The sequence below is a fragment of the Gavia stellata genome, chromosome 15, assembly GCF_030936135.1.
Source record: "Gavia stellata isolate bGavSte3 chromosome 15, bGavSte3.hap2, whole genome shotgun sequence".
In the NCBI taxonomy this organism is placed as follows: Eukaryota; Metazoa; Chordata; class Aves; order Gaviiformes; family Gaviidae; genus Gavia; species Gavia stellata.
In genome coordinates this window covers 5,749,878-5,768,117 of record NC_082608.1, presented here as the reverse complement: position 1 = coordinate 5,768,117, position 18,240 = coordinate 5,749,878, and the positions used below count along the sequence as shown (strand labels likewise).

General features: G+C 33.8%; 1 protein-coding gene across 3 annotated transcripts in view; it reads right to left on the bottom strand.

The window, feature by feature from the left end:
* Window positions 1-992: 992 nt before the first annotated feature.
* Window positions 993-18,240, bottom strand: part of RPGRIP1L (RPGRIP1 like) — a 73,758-nt gene continuing 56,510 nt past the window's right edge. For all 3 annotated transcript variants that reach the window (XM_059824692.1, XM_059824694.1, XM_059824693.1), the window contains 3 exons: window positions 12,179-12,263; window positions 5,300-5,433; window positions 993-1,882 (listed from right to left, as the gene is read on the bottom strand). In XM_059824692.1, coding sequence (XP_059680675.1) covers window positions 1,779-1,882; window positions 5,300-5,433; window positions 12,179-12,263 — 323 coding nt within the window. In that variant the 3' untranslated portion in view covers window positions 993-1,778. The remainder of the gene's footprint in view (window positions 1,883-5,299; window positions 5,434-12,178; window positions 12,264-18,240) is intronic.

Sequence of the window (18,240 nt, the reverse complement as noted above, 5' to 3'; positions counted from 1 at the left end):
AAATGATGAACTAAGCGCCAGCCCAAATGACAACAAACATATGGCCATTAACTGAAGAAAGGAGGGGTTTAGAAATGCAGCTGTCTGTGGTCTCCTAAAAGTTCCAGAGGAATGAAATGCCGTAAGGATTGGCAAAGTCTGGATGAGAAGTACTACTGAAGATGGTAGGTTCTAAAATGGAGTCAACCATCGGTTCATGTTGGAATTCAGAGATTTCTGTGGTCAGAATATATTCATTCCATTGGCCTCATAATGTACATCAACAAATTAATATTGTATGGATGTCATTTCAAAGCCTACTGAAGACGAAGAGCCATTATTGAAGCCATTAGAGCACAGATGGTTCAAACTATATGCAGATATTCAAACTTGCATTTCTGCATTATAGCTGGTTTTTTTTTCTGTTGAACTGTAATGAATTGTCTCATAATCTATTCCATCTTCTTGCCATTAGCAGGCTTTGAATGTTCACAAATAGGAGCAAAGAACTCATTTTCCAGAGCTTTAATCACACAAAGAGGGAATGCCTAATTCTCTAAATGAAATGGTCTGTGATCACTGAAGCAGAGATTTAATATATCACGGCAAATTAGGTAGATTTTAATAAATTACTTATCTCTCTGAATACTTTACATATGCTTATGAAGAAACATAGCCTGTTTGCAAACAGTGGAAATCCACAGCCTATAAAATCCTTTGAAGAAAATGACAAATAAAAAAGTAAATTAAAAAATGTATTATAACCTAGTTCTCAAGAGACAATCCTTTTGCAGCATTGATTCACAGCTCCATTAAAAATATCAATTAAATCCTTCACTGAGATTGGTTAAAAGCTGGAAAATTAACTTTCCAAGCTAGACACTGGTTATTCAGATACAACAATTCATTGTGTATGTTTGATGTAAGTTCTGAAAGTGACAAAAAACAAATGAAAACACAGTTGCCTGTCCCTACAGCTCAAACTAGGTGAAGCAAAAGCTGATACTATATGGCTTCTTTTTGTGCTTTGACAGATGTTGGCTGAAAGTAAATCTTTTACTGTACAGACAAATGATTGTGCCTGCCCTCCCCCTACTTCAAATCATGATAATCATAAACAGCTGATTATAATGTTAGTAGAGGGGTAAAAGTTATTTAAAAAAAGGTTGCAGTAATTTAATAAGTCCTGCAACTAGCCTCATTTTTTATATTTAATTGATAGGAACTGCATGCATCAAAGAAAACACATACTGAGATTTAATGTGCATAAAATGGATATTAGCATTTTAAAGAGGCAGATTAACACATTAATCCAAGTAATTTTCATATATTGCTTTTAATAAAATCTTCACAGTATAAAATTCTTAATGAGGCTAATCACAGGCATTTCATTTAGTGGGGTGATTAGGGATAACATAAAAGTATTTTTAATCAGTTTTCTAAGGCTTATGGTTTTTTTATTAAAAATTAAAAATTTTACTTGCATTTTTATTACTGTTTTATGTATGAAAAAAATCTTGAAAATGCAAATAAAGCACATCATTCAATCATGTAGGTATTAATTATTTACAAGACGTTGTCCATTGTGGAGAGATTCTTAGCCTTAGGGGGGAAATATAAAAACAAACAGACTGAAAAGTATACAAAACTTTACAACTACAAATCAAGCGTCCTTTTCATATAAATTATACATTAAATATACTGTAAGAATTACAAAGATCTCATCTTTGAAGCACTATCAAGCATGTATTTACACTGGGAGAAGGAACTTCTGTAGGCAAACTTCCCTTTCATGCCTCCTAGTCATCTTCACATTCCTCATAGACAGAGTGCAGCACACGGAGGGCTTCCACTGTTACTTTGAGCTTTCCAATTACCACACTATCATCTTGTGAATCAAAAACTAGAAAGGAAACATCAGAAAACAGCATTAGCAATTTCATTTAAGGTTTTGCTTTTGTTCTGATAATTTTCCTTAGCATTTGGACAGATTAAAAGGCACCTAGCATGTGCTTTAAAAAGAGAAAAAAAAAAAAAAAAGAAATCTTCCAGTTCAGGCACACAGCCTACTGGAAACTGAGCACTATAAGAACTAGAATGTACATCAATAAAAGTATTAGTGTTGGAATTAGCTTTGAAATAAAGAAAACCATCTGTATGATAATTGCCTATATAAATTAATTATTTTTCACAATACATACATATAGATGTTTCAAACTTTATTAAAGACATATATGCATACTTATAAATAGTTTTAAGTAAAAAATATACCAGTTAATGCTTTTTCTACACTGTGAGTATGACCGGTCCAAATCAGCCTGGACAATTATTAGTATTTAAATAGTAAATTGTTTTTTCCAGTTGGTGCAATGCAAAATTATTTTAATTTCAGGCTTCTATGTGTTGTAAAATAGTGACGTGTAGACAAAGACAGCATTTCCCCTAGACTAAACTACTTAACTACCTTCATTTTTGTGTATGTGGGTTTTAAAGTAGTATTTAAAATTTCTGTTTTACAGAAATTAGCTAACATAATTTAAAATTGCACTCTTTTACAATATCTAAGTAAGCCCAAAGGGCCACAATCTCTGCTGCTGTGATTAAAAACATGCTGCTAACAGTCAAAGATGAGGCTCCTTCCCAGTCCTGCATAAAAAGCAATGAGGCTGCCTAACATGACTCTAGAAGGAATTAGAATAAAAACAAATACTCTTGACAGCATATCTTTTCAAAGCAAATTATACAGCAGACAAATGGTGAGGTTATGTATTTACTATATAAACTGGGATAAGTACTCTGGGACATGCAGTGATACTGCATGCTACAACTTCCAGGGTGCTGGGACAGCTCAGAAGAGGTTTGGAGAAGGAAAAACATGGCATAAACCTTCCATCATTTACTTTGTTGATAGAGCTATTACAGGACAGATTGGATGCTATTCTTAGAGATCCAACCCATTTTGTATATCCTTGGACAAATCACTCAGTGAACTGTCAACTGAAGAGCAGACTTCAGGGGACATTATTCTTTTTACTTATAAGAACAGTATGATAACTGTAATTAACGATATCAAGAAGATAACATTAATTCTATTTTCTCAGTTTTAATATTATCATATTATCTCTGAGACATATTGTTATATGTCTTGTCTATACTCTTTTTCAACCAGCCCCTTGCTTAGCCATCCACTTAATTGCTTCAAATTTCATGTAGGCCACTTTCACACAATCAGCAATGAAAGTAGCAAGATATGAAAAAGATACACGCCTGCAGTCCTCAAAAAGAATGAAGGACTGGAATCTAACTTAAGAATGATTAGATCTTCATGTAGTAGTGTCCTATGAATTTCCCTATGTCTAGGTTTATTCTTTTTCTCTCAAACCAATATCCACCTCAGAGAATGTGTGGAACATTATTTAGGAATTTTATTTATTATGCCATTACATTTAATTGAAGTCTGTGTCCAGATCTTAAGAACAGATCCTTTTACAATGACTGTGTCCAAGAAAATATACTGATATATTCTACTTTTGCCATGATCTGACATATATTAACATAAAATTCATTTCAATTCTCTGAAAGTTCTAAGTTTTCAGAAAATATGGTTATGGATGCAATAAAAAAAATCTAAACTGTACAGCATCTGCAGGGAAGGGGAGAAGTGTGGATAAGAATAAGAATAAAAGCATTTCTATCTATTATTATCACTTTCATAGATATAATGTTCAAAAAGTAAAAATTAGTTCAAATGTCTTATAATTAGGGGAAGAAATGCTCCTCACAATATTGAAGTAGTTGTCATTACATAGTAATGATTACCTTTTGACAGAACAACAACTAGTAACAAAAAAGAGTCTTTCCTGTCATAATTATTATCGCAGATGATGATTAGGAGTTTTAAGAGTTTTGTGAAAGGTGACTTCCAAGGGTACAAAATTATATTTATATCACTAATCAGTCTTATCAAATGGGAATTATGACAATGGGAATTATGGTCATAAAATCCAGAACAAAAACAATTTTCCAGTGAGAGACTATAAAACACCTTTTTGGAGGAGATGTGCTACTTGGAGAAAAATTATTGGTGGAGAAAAGATTAAGTGGTTCAGCCACAGTTAGAAGTGCATCAAATCTGTATATTATTTTTCCAGGGTATGGAAATTTGATTCTTCTTAGAATTTTCCTTATCGTGTTCCTGGAACTTTGATGCATACTTTGAGTATTTTAGCTACAGCATGGATGCAAATCATGCATGATAACAGAAATGGATAAGAAAGCTTATTTCTTTCCCTCACTACTCAGCTCCCCATCACTCAAGGTATGGTAATTAGACGCCGCAGTAGAACTGGTGAAGTCACATTAGCTCGGCATTCTACTTGGGCTAACTAGAATTCTTGCTATTGCAAAGGATACCTTATGAACATGGGTGTACTGCATCTAGTAATCAAGCTGGTTCACTTACTGTTATAGGAGAGTAACCGTTTTATAACAGATACACTGTCAGCTTCTTCACTGAGCTTTACCACAATGGGGAAAGAGGATGGAGAGGAACAGGTTAAGGAGGAAAATGCACCATTGATAACCATGTCTCTGCTACCTTGGGGAACAGGAAAGTCTAAGCAAGGAGAATCTTTTCCTTCACTGTCTATGAAAGGACCTAGTAGCCTTCTCTAGTTTTCTTATCAGCATTACAAAAATGCTGTCTTATGCTCCAGGAAATGGAAGATTCCACACCTCCTACTCACTTCACCTTGCTTTAATGAGTCACAGTGGAAGTTCAGTCACAGGCTGTTACAGAATGATGCTTACTCTAAACTGATACCTAACCAAAGCCACCAGTATTTCATATTGTCTCAGATACAGGTTTCATATGGAGGACACAAGCCTCAGGTGCTTTGGGGGTTTTAACATAACTTCAAATAAGATATACACATTAGCAATACAGAATTACTGACATAAATTTTAATAATGCAATATGTGTTTATAGTCCTACTAGCATGAAGTATGTTGTAGAAAATAGAGAATTATAGTAAGTGGACAAGTCCTGAAAGTTCTTAGGTTTTACAAACTAATTACTGTGAGCTGGGAATGCTCCTTGGTTTTGGGTTTTTTTAAACAGATTTTAAGGAATAACAACAGTATACAGTTTTTGCAGACTTTTGCAAACAAATGTGGAAGCCATTAGTTAATATTAAAGAGTTTCTTATTGAAACAATGTCAAGCAATTACTTGCACAGTAAAGCTTGCACAGAAAAGCAGAAATTCAACAAATAATTTTTAGGTTAGAAAAGGTTACAAGAAAGTAATCTCTAAAATTTACCATCAATATCTTGCTCAATGATATCTCTTTGCTTCTGGAATATCTCTCTCAAACTGACATGAGCAAAACCGATATCTTCGCATTCAAGATCCTGTTCATCTTCTGGGGGATCACTGACCACTGTAAATCGTAGGCTAAGCATTTAAAAAAAAAAAAAAAGATATTTTACCTTCAAAAAGAGTTAAAAATAACTCAGAAACCAGAGAAAAAGGCAAAAAAACCACACTCTATTTTACCAGTTAAGCATAAAACAGAACTCTTATCAATTACATTCACCATTTTCCAGGACAAAAATAGACTGAGACCCTTTCTTTTAAATCTTCCCTCCCTCTTTAGCATTATTTAGCAGTACTAGAAGGACAGAGAGGTTGTAACCACAGATCTGCAGGCTTATAGAATTGTTTCATTTTTCTCGCCCCCTCCCCACCCTCCTGTGGCACAATTCTTGTTCATATGGCAGTGACAGGCAGAATAGTCTAAGGATTAAAGACTTTTTCACATTTGAAACTTGTAAGTTTGTTTAGCTCAGCTGCTGAATCAACTGTTCAAGTTTTTTAATTCCTTTACATTTACCCCCCCATAGGTAAAAATCAAGATTGTATCTATGTACTTTGAGGCTTATATAGTAAAACTCATTTATATAAAATAACTAAAAAGATAGTTAGGGGGGTTTGTTGTTGTTTTGGGGTTTTAATTTTTACTGTGTTGACCATACCATGCAAGTTATTTGATGTGAAGAAATAAAAACTATTCATAAGCAATAATGGAAGGTTTAGATTAAATGCAATTATGTTTTGTTGGTTAAAACCTTTTAATACCATAAATTTGTTAAAAAAAGTTCAACTACTTTAATTCAGTCAGGCCACATAAGATGAACTCGTATGATTATTTCAGCTTTGATGTGGAGCATGCTTATGAAGTAAAACTTTTCAGTTGTCCCCAGTTATGGTGCTTTATTTGCATAGTAGTCTTGGAACATGTTAATTGGATTCCTGTTGCACTGGACTAAACTAAACTGAAGATATGCTCCAGGAGTACCTACCCCTAATGCACTCCACTGCAATAGACATTCAGCCAGTAGGATCAACTACTATTCTGAATTCTCAAAATCATCCTAAAAATCTATGTACTGTGAATATCAGACCATTAGCAACAACAGCTTTGTGCTGGAGATTCTCTGGTCTGCACCACTTGATAATTTAGATCTAGCCTTAGTAAACTTTAAGCCATGCATTTTCTTGGCTTTACATTGAATGGTGTGGGAGACATGAGATAAATAATTGAGAAAGACAAACCATATCAAATGTTTTCCTGATATCAGAAATACAAGCCATATTCAATGAAGCAAGTATTTCCAAACACCAAGTGCAAAATATTTAGCTGAAAGTTACTGAGAATTTTCACACCTCATTTAGATACTTGGAGAGTATATTCTAGCCACGAACACATTCCACAAAAAAAACCAGGAACCTAAAGGCAGTTCTGTCAAAATAGTATCTTTCTAACATTGTCTTGTGTATTCATTATTTAAAGTTGGACCTTGCATAGCAATTTGTCCTGCACTTGTTCCCTCTGACCAAAACATCTTGTATTCTATCTTCATTATTCTGTTTCTGTTTTACACATAAAAAACTTCACATGAGTAGAGCCTGGATACAAAGGCCTTTCAGTATTTACTGTGCTATCTAAACACAGCCTGTTTGTCCATCCCAAACATCTAAGCCCAACAACTATACAAAAGATTTGCATTTCTTCGGTGAACTTAAATTACACTCATTGCAGCCAAGTATGGCTTTTCTTTTAAACACATAATTCCAGTATTGTGCTGGAGCTGACTTGAGTTAGTGGTTTGTGTTGGGGCCAAAAACACCGAGACTGACAAAATGACAGGAATTCAGAGCTAACTGCTTTTTTTGGTATGTCTTGGCAACGTTGTTTAAACTATGAATGCTTGTGAGCTTTACAGCCTAAAAATGTTACAATAAGCATAATTCCAAATGAGTAACAATCAAGTTGTGTAAAGTCCAAGTCTACAGAAAAGGATAATCAAATCTCCCTAAAAGACTTTAAACATAACAACAACAACTGCAACATGCTTTTATAGTAGTTTATTTTTGTGCTTGGCTCTTACTAACAAATATTTATTATAGAAAATATATACATAAATATTTATTTGTCCCTAAAACCAGACACCTATTGAAAATATGTGTGCTTAAAAAAAAAATTTGTGGAGGCCAAAAAGGAAAAATATGACAGCTATTTCCAACAGCAGGTGGCTTGATTAAGCATAATGGATCTAACTTAAGATTTTGGCACAGAGCAAAGCAGCAGCAGAACTGCCAAAATGCAATCAAAAAGAAAGAAATAGTTAAATGTGCAAGATAAATATTAAATAAAATAAAAACAAATTAAAACTTACAAGAATAACTGATAAAACTGTTGCGTATTGGGAAAAGATCTGTTTTGTTATGATTCAGTGTTAATGTTAAATCAAATCAGTTGGAGAAACCAGCTTAGCAGTTAAGACAGTAATAGAAGAGGAAGAGATTAGTGCTGGATTAATTTTTATCACTTAAGGGTACAAACTACTACTAAAATTTTCACTAAAGCATAAACGAAAAGGAGGCCTAGTAACATTTGGGACAGTACCTTATAGCCAAAGTGGAGAGTTGTTCATACTGGTCCACTTTCTGGTTCAGATCATATGCAAGTATTTTACATGAATAGAGCAAGCTTCAACAAACAGATCAAAAGAACTGCATCTCTAACAACTTATAGTTCCAATATGCCTAAAAGATCATAATATTGGATTAAATCTTTGCTGCTAATCAGGAAGGCAGAGATTTGAATTCTGGATCTCATGGGAATACTCCAACTAGCAGACTGCAAGAATGGTACCACAATCACTTTGACTTTTGTATTTTCTAAAAATATTAAAAGCGCTTTAAATTTAGAAAATATTTAAACATTATATCCAGTATGCTTTAACTTGCTTTCTTCATTTGCCAAAAATTGCAAGAGTTTTATTTTCAAGTTGAACTGGCTAAAAAGACACAATTTACATTGCCTTGGAACATACTGCACATGAACAGACTCCTCACTCTGCTTCAGCATAGAATGCACAAATGTGCAGCTAGTGTCCCATCTTACCTTAACACTGCCTCACTTATGTAAGAGACTTTGACGGAAGTCAGAATATCAAATTCATACAAGGATTCTTACATAAAGCTATGTATAGCGTTCCTCTCCCGTACTTCTCTCTAGGATCCTAGACTTTCTCTCTAGCTCATTTCCAGATTTCTTTCTTATAACACCAGGTATTCCTTGCAGGAATTCCATGCCTACTGACAGAATAAGAAAAAATCTTGACATCTTATTAAATGTACTGTGTGGGAAGATATTTGCTAGCCACCTCAAGAAAGACTAGAGAACTAAATGAAACTTGTCTGCTAATAAAGGGCCAAAAGAAAAGTAAAAAATAATAATTGCCTTAAGCTTAAAACAGGCTTTACAATGAAGCAAAAAAACCTGGAACAAATATTTATTGTTGTTATGATAACACTTCAAGGTGTCATCACCAGCAGGGAATTTAGAGTGCCTGGACAAAGCCGTGGTGTAGGCAAATTTGATTCTAATTCTTTATTCCAGAGATCAGTCATTTCTAAGCAGCAAGGAGAAAACCTTGTGTGTTAATATAGTACATTAATGCGAAGCTAACATGGTACACATGCGCTATACCCCTATAATGTGGGTGCATAGGTTTTGTTACTTTGGAGAACAATGACTTCCTATAGTCTGTTTCTTGGAGTAACAATCATTTCCTACCAAGAAATGATGCACCTGTCAGGATCAGCCTGGAAACCTCTTGCATAAACCTGCTCACTCTTGTTATCACAGCAGGGTGACTATTAGAAGAATGGATTCCTCCATGCTTCACATATGTCTCTTTTGACACTTGTCAGAAGAGCATATACTCTATCGCCAGGTCTGCAAGCATTGCAAGTACAATCTGGCATGAGGAATCAGTTTCTCTACATGACCCAAATTTCTACGCTCTTAAAATGCTGAAAGGCAACAGTGGAATACAAACAGGATGAAGAATAAAAGATAACTATGACACAGTTACAGTAGTTAAATGGACTGCCAGAAATGCCTCCTGTTATTAACCAATTTAAAGACTTGAACATGTAAGTAAATAACTATTGGGTTCAGATGATAAAATAATAATTTTGTATCCTTTTTTCCCCCCAAAGTTTTACAAATATTAGTAAGTATAGCTTTGTAACATAAATAATTTAATTTGAATCCCTATTGAACAGAAAAAGAAACAAAAAGGCTACCCATGTCACACAATACAGCTATAAGAAAAAGCAAGTGTTCTGACAAAATTTCCGTATTAATGATAGAGAAATTGTCTGTCTAAAAACATAGATAAAGACAAAAGATGCTTAACAAAAGAGAATAACCATCTTTGTGGTATGCAACAATTATTAACCTAAGTAGAATTTCAAACAGTCTTCCTAGTCTCCTACTACCTCATGATCATGTATTTTATATTTTATATCATTCTATTTAGCAGCATATTTTTTTTATTTTCTTGAATACTGAATATTCTTGCATTTTCTGCCACTAAAGCTATTTATTCAATGTGGAACCAAAATCAATATTTCTAATAAACACTTACAATGATTCCATATAAAAAAAAATGAAATTGAAAGAAAAGAGAAATCAACTTTGTTTTGAAATTTTACCTTTTAATGAACAGTAAACCCCACTCCCAACAAATAAACATAATTTCCCATATAAATGCCATGTCAATCTACATTCATTTGTTTGTAAGTATAAACTAAGAGTATAAAGCTGTGAAATTAACTATTTTCAGGGCCAAGTTGGCTCCTGTTTCAACTATAGGATTAGGCTATAGTTGCAATTTTGGCTTAGCAATAATTTTATCTATTGTATTAATATCTCTTTTAACACCTGAGAATAATTATCTTTTTCAAGGGACATTCATTAATGTGACTCTCCTTTTGGAAGACAAAAATAGCACATGATGTTATCTATTTCTTTATGTTCTAATATGGACCCGATCATTATGAGTATCATTTCTAACAACATTAATTGTGACACGGAGAAAGTTCACCTGAAAACTTAATACACCACCTAATAAACCACTTAATAAAACACTATCTATGCTCCTATAATCTGGCATAGCACAAACACCAATAAAGTGTCAGGCTAAACCATGTGCAGGCAATTTTCAATGATATTTATATTCTTGATAATTTGGTTTCCTGAGCTTTAAAGCATTAGTTTAGTTCAGTTCCTGTTTCAGCTGAAAAAAATCTCTTGAGATTAGTTTGTAAGGCTTGTGATAGAAAACATGTGCTGAAGATATAACTAGGCCAGGTTTAAAATGCATAGAGTTCAAAACATTTGGTATATAGGCAGAATCTTTCCATAAATTTTGTTTCTTGGTGGCCCTCTTGGTAGGCTGAAGTGGGGAATGGGACTATTGATGAACTTCCCTGCCTTGCTATTTAGTCAACACAGAATTGAAATTCTACCACAGACCAAACTAGACACACCGATAAATACAGAAAACAATCTACCTAGTAACACAGAGGACCGTACCATGATGGCACACATAAAAGATGAATGCTTCTGTTGTGGGAAAAAGCTTGCTGGTGTTATTTTACCTTATTTTTACCTTAGGTTTGTTAAATATTTACTAATATTTACTAGATATCTAAGTATTTATAGGTGAAATTGAAGCCTACAGACTAGCTATTTTCCTTCGCTGAATTATCCCTCAGAAAAAAAAAGAATATTTTGTCCTCAGTATTGTTAAATTCTTAGTAGAACATGTTACCCACTTTCCTAATCTATATGGTAAAATATGGTAAATGCTTGCTTAATAAGTGAAGACTACTAAATCTCCAAACCTATGAATATTTTGGTATGGTATTTCCATCCCAACAAGTAATCATTTCATGGTGTTCCCTGCTCCATTCCAGTAAAGCCTGTTTTCTGGCCAAGACATGAAACTCAGCTTTAGAAGGGAAATGGAATGAAGAAAGATCACTCTCTTTCTTACTGCAGAGAGAATCTGTGATTTGTGAATAAATAGGTATTTAAAAGATTTACAAGTAACTCCTACACTTCAAATACAATCAGCAGGTATTCTACTCTTCTGCAAATTAAATGCATCTTTAAATTAATAATTGTTCCATTTTAATGAAGATTGACCTTCAAGAGGAAACAGAATCGAAGTATGTCATTCCTTTTCTCAAAATAATGCGCATTTTATCTCAATCAAAAAATTTGAATAAGAACAAATTTATTATTATGAGCTTGGACAAGACTAACTCATACTCTTTCTCATATGTATACATATAATAGCTGCCTGCTACATCTACATATATTTATATATGTTTCTGGAAATTCTAGGGCCAAGGAATGATTTCTGAAGCTCTTATACTCCTTTTAGTACTCTGAATTCAGAAAGCAACAGATGTATTACTCTACCATCAGGTAGATATGTGCTTTTCAAGTTCATTATTGATAGAAAGCTGATGATAGAAGCTCTCTTATGCAAAACGAGATTGTCATAAAAACAAAAAAGAAAACACAGCACTAAACCAACATCAACAGAGGTTGCAATATTCCATGCCACATGAACCTACTCAGAGAAGAAAAGTAAATCAATCACCACATCAGAATGTAGGTATCATTCCTAGCTGAAACAACATTTTCTCTAGTTATTTAGTTACGTATTAACTTCTCAGGGATACCTCCTCAAGAAAGTCAAACAACAAGGCAAACCATAAGCATTATTTATAAAGACCTTTTATAGAGTTTTTTAGCACTAATATGTACCTGTCAGTATGCAGATCTGGCTTTAGAAGCATAGACTTGAGATACTCTCTTCTTGCATGATTATTTGCCTTATCCACATGTATCACTGCAAAGCAAATTGGAATTAATATAATTAGTTATCAGTTGTTATTAATCTTTTAGAAGAAAGAGCATGAAGAAAAGAACAAAGAAAAATAAACATTTTTTGCCCTTGTCTTTCCTAAGGTAAAACAACAATGTTAGAATCAAATTTGAAAGGTCATGTGATCTAATGGCGTGTCACTGGCAGGTTTATGTGCACACTGTCAAAAAAGATACAAGCAGCATCTAAGCATACCGCATAGCTGTCATTTGCTGTTAATGGCAATAGCAGTCATGATTTTAAAAGCCAGTGGTCTTTATTGCTTTGTATTTGAAGTGATTTACTGCATTTTCTCCCACTGAGGAAGCTAGTGATAATGATAATGCATGGCAGAGTGCTTGTCCTTTTTGACAGCCTCAGTAATTTAATCCTCCTTTCCTGCCACAATATTTCAACAAGAGAAACATCTAGACCAATGGACTGGAGAAAATCCACAGCCTGGGGAGTGTGTGTGAGTGCTCTGAAAGCCTTTTGTTGTTTTAATTTAAAATACAAACACAAAGACCAGCTTTTAATTTTTGTACCATTAATATGACTTACACTGAAAAATAGCCTTGGTTTGGAAAAAACCAACAAAAGAATGAGAAACAGGGTTTTAGGAAATTCTTTAAGAAGTTTTTGGGCATCTTATATTAAGAAAGGAGCTGCTTTCTTGCAAATGGTATCAGCCTACAAGTATCAGTAAACTACTGTGAAAGATTACAAAAATTCAGGATGTGAAAATTGAAAAACAGTGTTAGAGGAATTTTTTTTTTTTTTTTTTTTAAGTAAGAAATGCAGCCAAAATAATTTTGCTAGGACAGAACTAGAATGAATACAACCCTCTGAGAAACAAACATAGCTCTTAGGAACATTTTTCATTTGTTTTTGAGGGCAGGAGGAAGAGCTAGAAATTTGTCTGCATTTAATATTCCAACATCTTTAATATTCACTCTCTTCTAGTTACTCTGCCGCTGTACTCAAAAAAGCTCTTTTTCACTCTCCACATCACATTAAGGTTTCCTTTTCCTATATGCTGACAGAAATCTTTAACATATTTCATGCTGTCTTCTGCTATCCAAAATAAACTTATTTGTATAAACAGAAATTACCAATTCTACCAAGAAGCAGAGAGTATTGGAATACAGGAGTACTAAAAGAGATAAGAAGGCTCAAATTAATTCCTTGCAGAGGGATTTATTGAGGGACGTATCTCTATAAAAGTCCTTCTAGGAAGGACTTTAATACACCTTCCAGAGTTACTGGTTCTCCAGTTTTCTCCAAAGCTGCTCCTCAGCTCTTACCCGGCCAGCAGAATCGCTATCAGAAATCAGTTACTTTCAGAAAACAGCCAGTACAATTGGTATCTGAACCATTCAATCAAAGGAATCTGCAATTTAACACCTTTTTCTCTACTAACAGAAAGCAAAGCATTGGTGCTCTATCCTGGAATCCTTAGTTTCCACCCACAACAGTCTTACTTTCTTACACAGGTTAAAAGAAGCTGTTACCGCCATCTGCTATTCTTTTGGGCATGTGGATGACTTTCCACATGTGCTGCTGTCATGGCCAAGTGCTCCTGGGGCCACGACAGGAAGTGATGGGGAGCAGCAGGGAGACAGATGGACAGCCAAAGAACTTCAAAGGAGCTGCCACATCAACAGATTCCTCCCTTTCCCGTAAGCACCCCAAATGGAATTTCCTAAGTTTACTAATTCTGTATCTAAAACAATTTTAAATGAAATTATTTACAAACCTAAAGAGTTCGAATTCATTTCACTCAATGGAAAAATTCAGACTAGCAAGTAAAACATTCAGGACAAGAACTCGATTCAAGTCTGGGGAAAATGATTAACCATAGTGAAAATATAATTTTAGACCCTGATGAATAACATGCTTCCGTATCACCCTTTAGTACTGCCTGAACTTAGAATTCTAACATTGCTCCAAGGCACAGAACATCTCATATTCCTATCCAGTTAGTTGCAAAAATAATTCAGAATTAACTTGTGACAGTCTGCATCTAAAATTCTAATTTTGAAGTTTGTCCTAAAGAAGCACGAAAACCTGAAGATCACAATGACCCTGGAACCTTGTTAAAAATCACTGCAATTCCAAACGTTAACATAGCTGGTTCTGTTTTCACTTTCTAACAAAACCAAATAACTACGTGATGAAGCAGAGTTTCATCACAATGATGAAGAAAAAATGCCTCACAGGGTTGAGCTTTAATGGAGAAAAGGAATAAACACGAAGGAGTATTAAAAAGCTTTCTGATGCAAGGCCTTAACTTTGTCATTTGAGTTCTACTGAGGAATGCACATTTTAGCACATGGATCTTCAGAAGTTTATTTTTAGTAAAAAAATAAACCCCATCATCTCTCCCCCACCTCCCCTTCCTTTGGTCTCTTTACACTTGTACTTCAAGTTGTTCAAATAACCACCTGTTCACTCAAAAGAGAAAGCTTTCTGATTAAACGTCATATAAAATCTTTGCAAAATTTCTTCTTTCTTCTACTTTCTTCTACTTCTGCTGCCTGTTCTCTAGAACCATTGTATACAGCGATAAGGACACATTTCAGACCATCTATCAACCATACTTTCTAATAACTGTCTTGCCATCTGAGCGTTTTCATAGTTAAGTCTTCACATTCAATAAATATGAATGCTTTTTGTTAACAACATTTATGAACTAACCTTAGCTTCGTAATATAAGTAATTGTGGCCTTGACAAGAAAAATGTTTATTTTACTGAAATTAAGAGTCAAATATCAATAGATATGAGGGAGACTAGGCTTTGTTTGCTTGGAGCAACATGTTTCCCTATGTTTTTCTGACAGTTAAACTGCCATTACGTTCACTTTAAAGCACATGTTGTGACATGACTGGAAATAAATAATTTCTGGCACACAATTTTAAACTGTATTAAAAAGTTAAAATACAAATCCATTGCTTACTCTGCTCTGTAACACACCCTAACATCAAAACCAAACCATACCAAAACAAACCCCAGCAAAAAATCAGAATCCTTCCTTTTTACCAAAATACAGGACAGACTCATGGTGTGAGCACAACTTGGCAAGTTCTACTTTTCTTTTAATTTATGGGACTGTAGTGTTTGGAAGCATTCTTGGATATTCTAGTAACTCTTTCCACCGCTAACGAACACAACAGCTCCTCTCCTTAGTCAGTATTGCCATCAGTAGACATAACACTTAATGTCATGGGAAATCAAGAGTTATGCAGTATAACCTTAGAGCGTATAAACCTCCCATTCAAGTTTCTGTTCCAAGACTTTGGGAAAAAGAAAATGATCTTTTAACCATTCCTAGTCAAAAAGTCATAGTCAAAATAAACAATTAATGTCAAGTTACATGCTCTAACCACTTGTGAAAAGGGAAATTCATAGGATCTTGTATGTCCAGATCAATGGAGTTCCACTATATTGTTTTTCAACAAGATTCTGTTAATCTTCTGGTATCTTGCATGTCAAGCAATGACAGCGAAGAATGTGCAAAAGGTATAGGAAAACTCCAAATGTTTTTTAAGCAATGAATCTCATGGAGCCTTCTGTATCAGTTAAGATGTTTTTAAAACAGTCCAGCTGTTCCAGTTAAAAATAATTTAAATGTTTTATTTAGAAGAATTAATTCTTTTTTTAGATTACTTATGGATTTACCCTGATTTTCTCCATGCAAAAATCTAGAAGACTATTAGTTTCCTTCTAAGCTCAAAGTAAATTTCTTTCTATCCATGCAAATCTCATTTTTATTAAAAATATTCAATTAACCTCAAATATTCAACATACTCAAATCTAATTAGACATGAATAAGAGATGCAGTAAAGCTATCGTAAACACACATGCAGATTTCATTACTATTATCTTACTGGCTTTCCAACTGACATTATCAAAAAGCAGATTCATTAGGTTTTTTTCCCCCTATACGCAAAGCTAATCTTGAGTAGAAATTAGATGACCAATTATCTAAGCAAAACTCTACAAATAACAGCCACATTAGTATTATGCTGCAGAATATAGTCCTGAAGCAATTATGACCAAAACCACCTTTTGATACTGATTTGTTAGGATATTTTAAAGTTTAAACAGTTCTATATTTGATACTTAAGCAGTAAATAGAAAAATCGAAATTATGAAGCCAGGTTTTGACTAGCAGAAATATGATACAGCACTACCAGATTGGAAAGCCTTATGAATTACAGTCTATACAAAGCATGATACTATTTTCAAATCTCACACCTTGAAATATATTTAAGTTTCATAATTGTCTTAAGAGTCTGAAATTTCATTCTGTATTCATCACACCTTTGCTGCCTTTTGCTAGTTTAACTTTGCAGAGTCAATACTTAAAAAACTAATATTACACTTAGACCATACCAAATATACACAGGAAATCAGAATATTGTGTAATAATTTTTATACCTTCTGAATACTTCTAATATTCAAAGCAATGAGAATTCAAGAAGCAAGACAAATTAAAAGTATTAGATAGCTTTTATTGGCTTATGGTATTATTTCAATGAGGCTTTAAAGAATTTATTTCCATCATGTCTGCCTATCTAGAACATTTGGAAAAGTGTTTACAGCAGCTAGCAAGATGAATATTGTTCAGCTCATAAAAAGAGTTCTTACTTATCTGATGTCTCATTTAGTATACGATGCCAAAAATCCCATTTGTTTGAATGGAAGTAAGCCTCAGTGAATGTAAGAGTTTGCGGGGCTGTTAGTTTTTGTGATTTTGTGTTGTGGTTTTTTTTTTTAAGGCCTTACAAAGATTACTGTCTTTCTCAAAGTCACAGAAGTTAACACATTGTGCCCTGTCCTCTACTGTCCTCTATATTCTCTCTCAAATGGGCAGTCCCACTATAGCAATGCTTGATGTGACATCTATGAGTGATTTCAGTCTTCAACTATGGGGTAATCCAATAGTTTATGAGTATTAGGAGGATATAAATGAGTAAATTCTTTACCAAGTCTCCTTCTAAAATCAGGTTCCTAGATTATAGCAATTTTAAAGATCTGACTGTGACACCACCTTTGCAAAGCTGCTTTTACAAAATTATTTTTAAAAGAATGCTTAATTTGAATGTCTGTATTAATGGTGTGTCACAAATAGCAAACTGATTCACCTGCTCCAGGATACTCTCAGCTAAAAATGCAATACTTCCAAGTCCAAGCCAACATGAAGCACTCAGACTGAATCTTAAATGAAATAGACTTTAACAGGAAAAAAAGTTAATGAAGAATTGAAATACTATGAAATAGCTGGGAAAATAATTAACAAGAGAATTATCAATTATTACAATAGTTCTGTGTATGCTATTAGTGTAAATTACATTATGTATTGACATAAAGTATTTTCAAATGTTCATTTATTAGAGAATTTAGCATATGAAACATGCAGAATTAAGCATTATGAAGTAAATAGCAATGTATTAGTATTAAACATGGCTGAATAACTTCCTATTTCAAGAAGTTCTTTTTAAAGGAACACTGAGTATTCCCAAGCGATGATCAAGTCCAATTACGTATTTTCTCTTTTCAACTGTATTTTCGTTGTACGTGGTTACATGGAATGTTTTTCTTTTGCTGTATCATCATGTACTGATAGAGAAATCGGTTCACCATGTTCTTTTAAAAAGAATACATAAATTTTAGTTATGTATATCCTAATTTAAAAATGTATGCGCTAGCAGCATATTTAAATATATTGCAGTGTTATCACTTCATACACAAGCCTACTTCAATAATTCATTCTATACTTGATAATTGTATCCTTACCCCATTTCTTAAAAACCACCTTCAATATTTCCCAAAATATTTGGGAAATAGACAAATACAATCGTTACACAGATATATGCAACTATAATATACAGAAGTAGGATCCATTCAGAGGCATTTTCGTAAGACAGAATTTAAGAGAAGAAACAAGCCTGCTCAGGA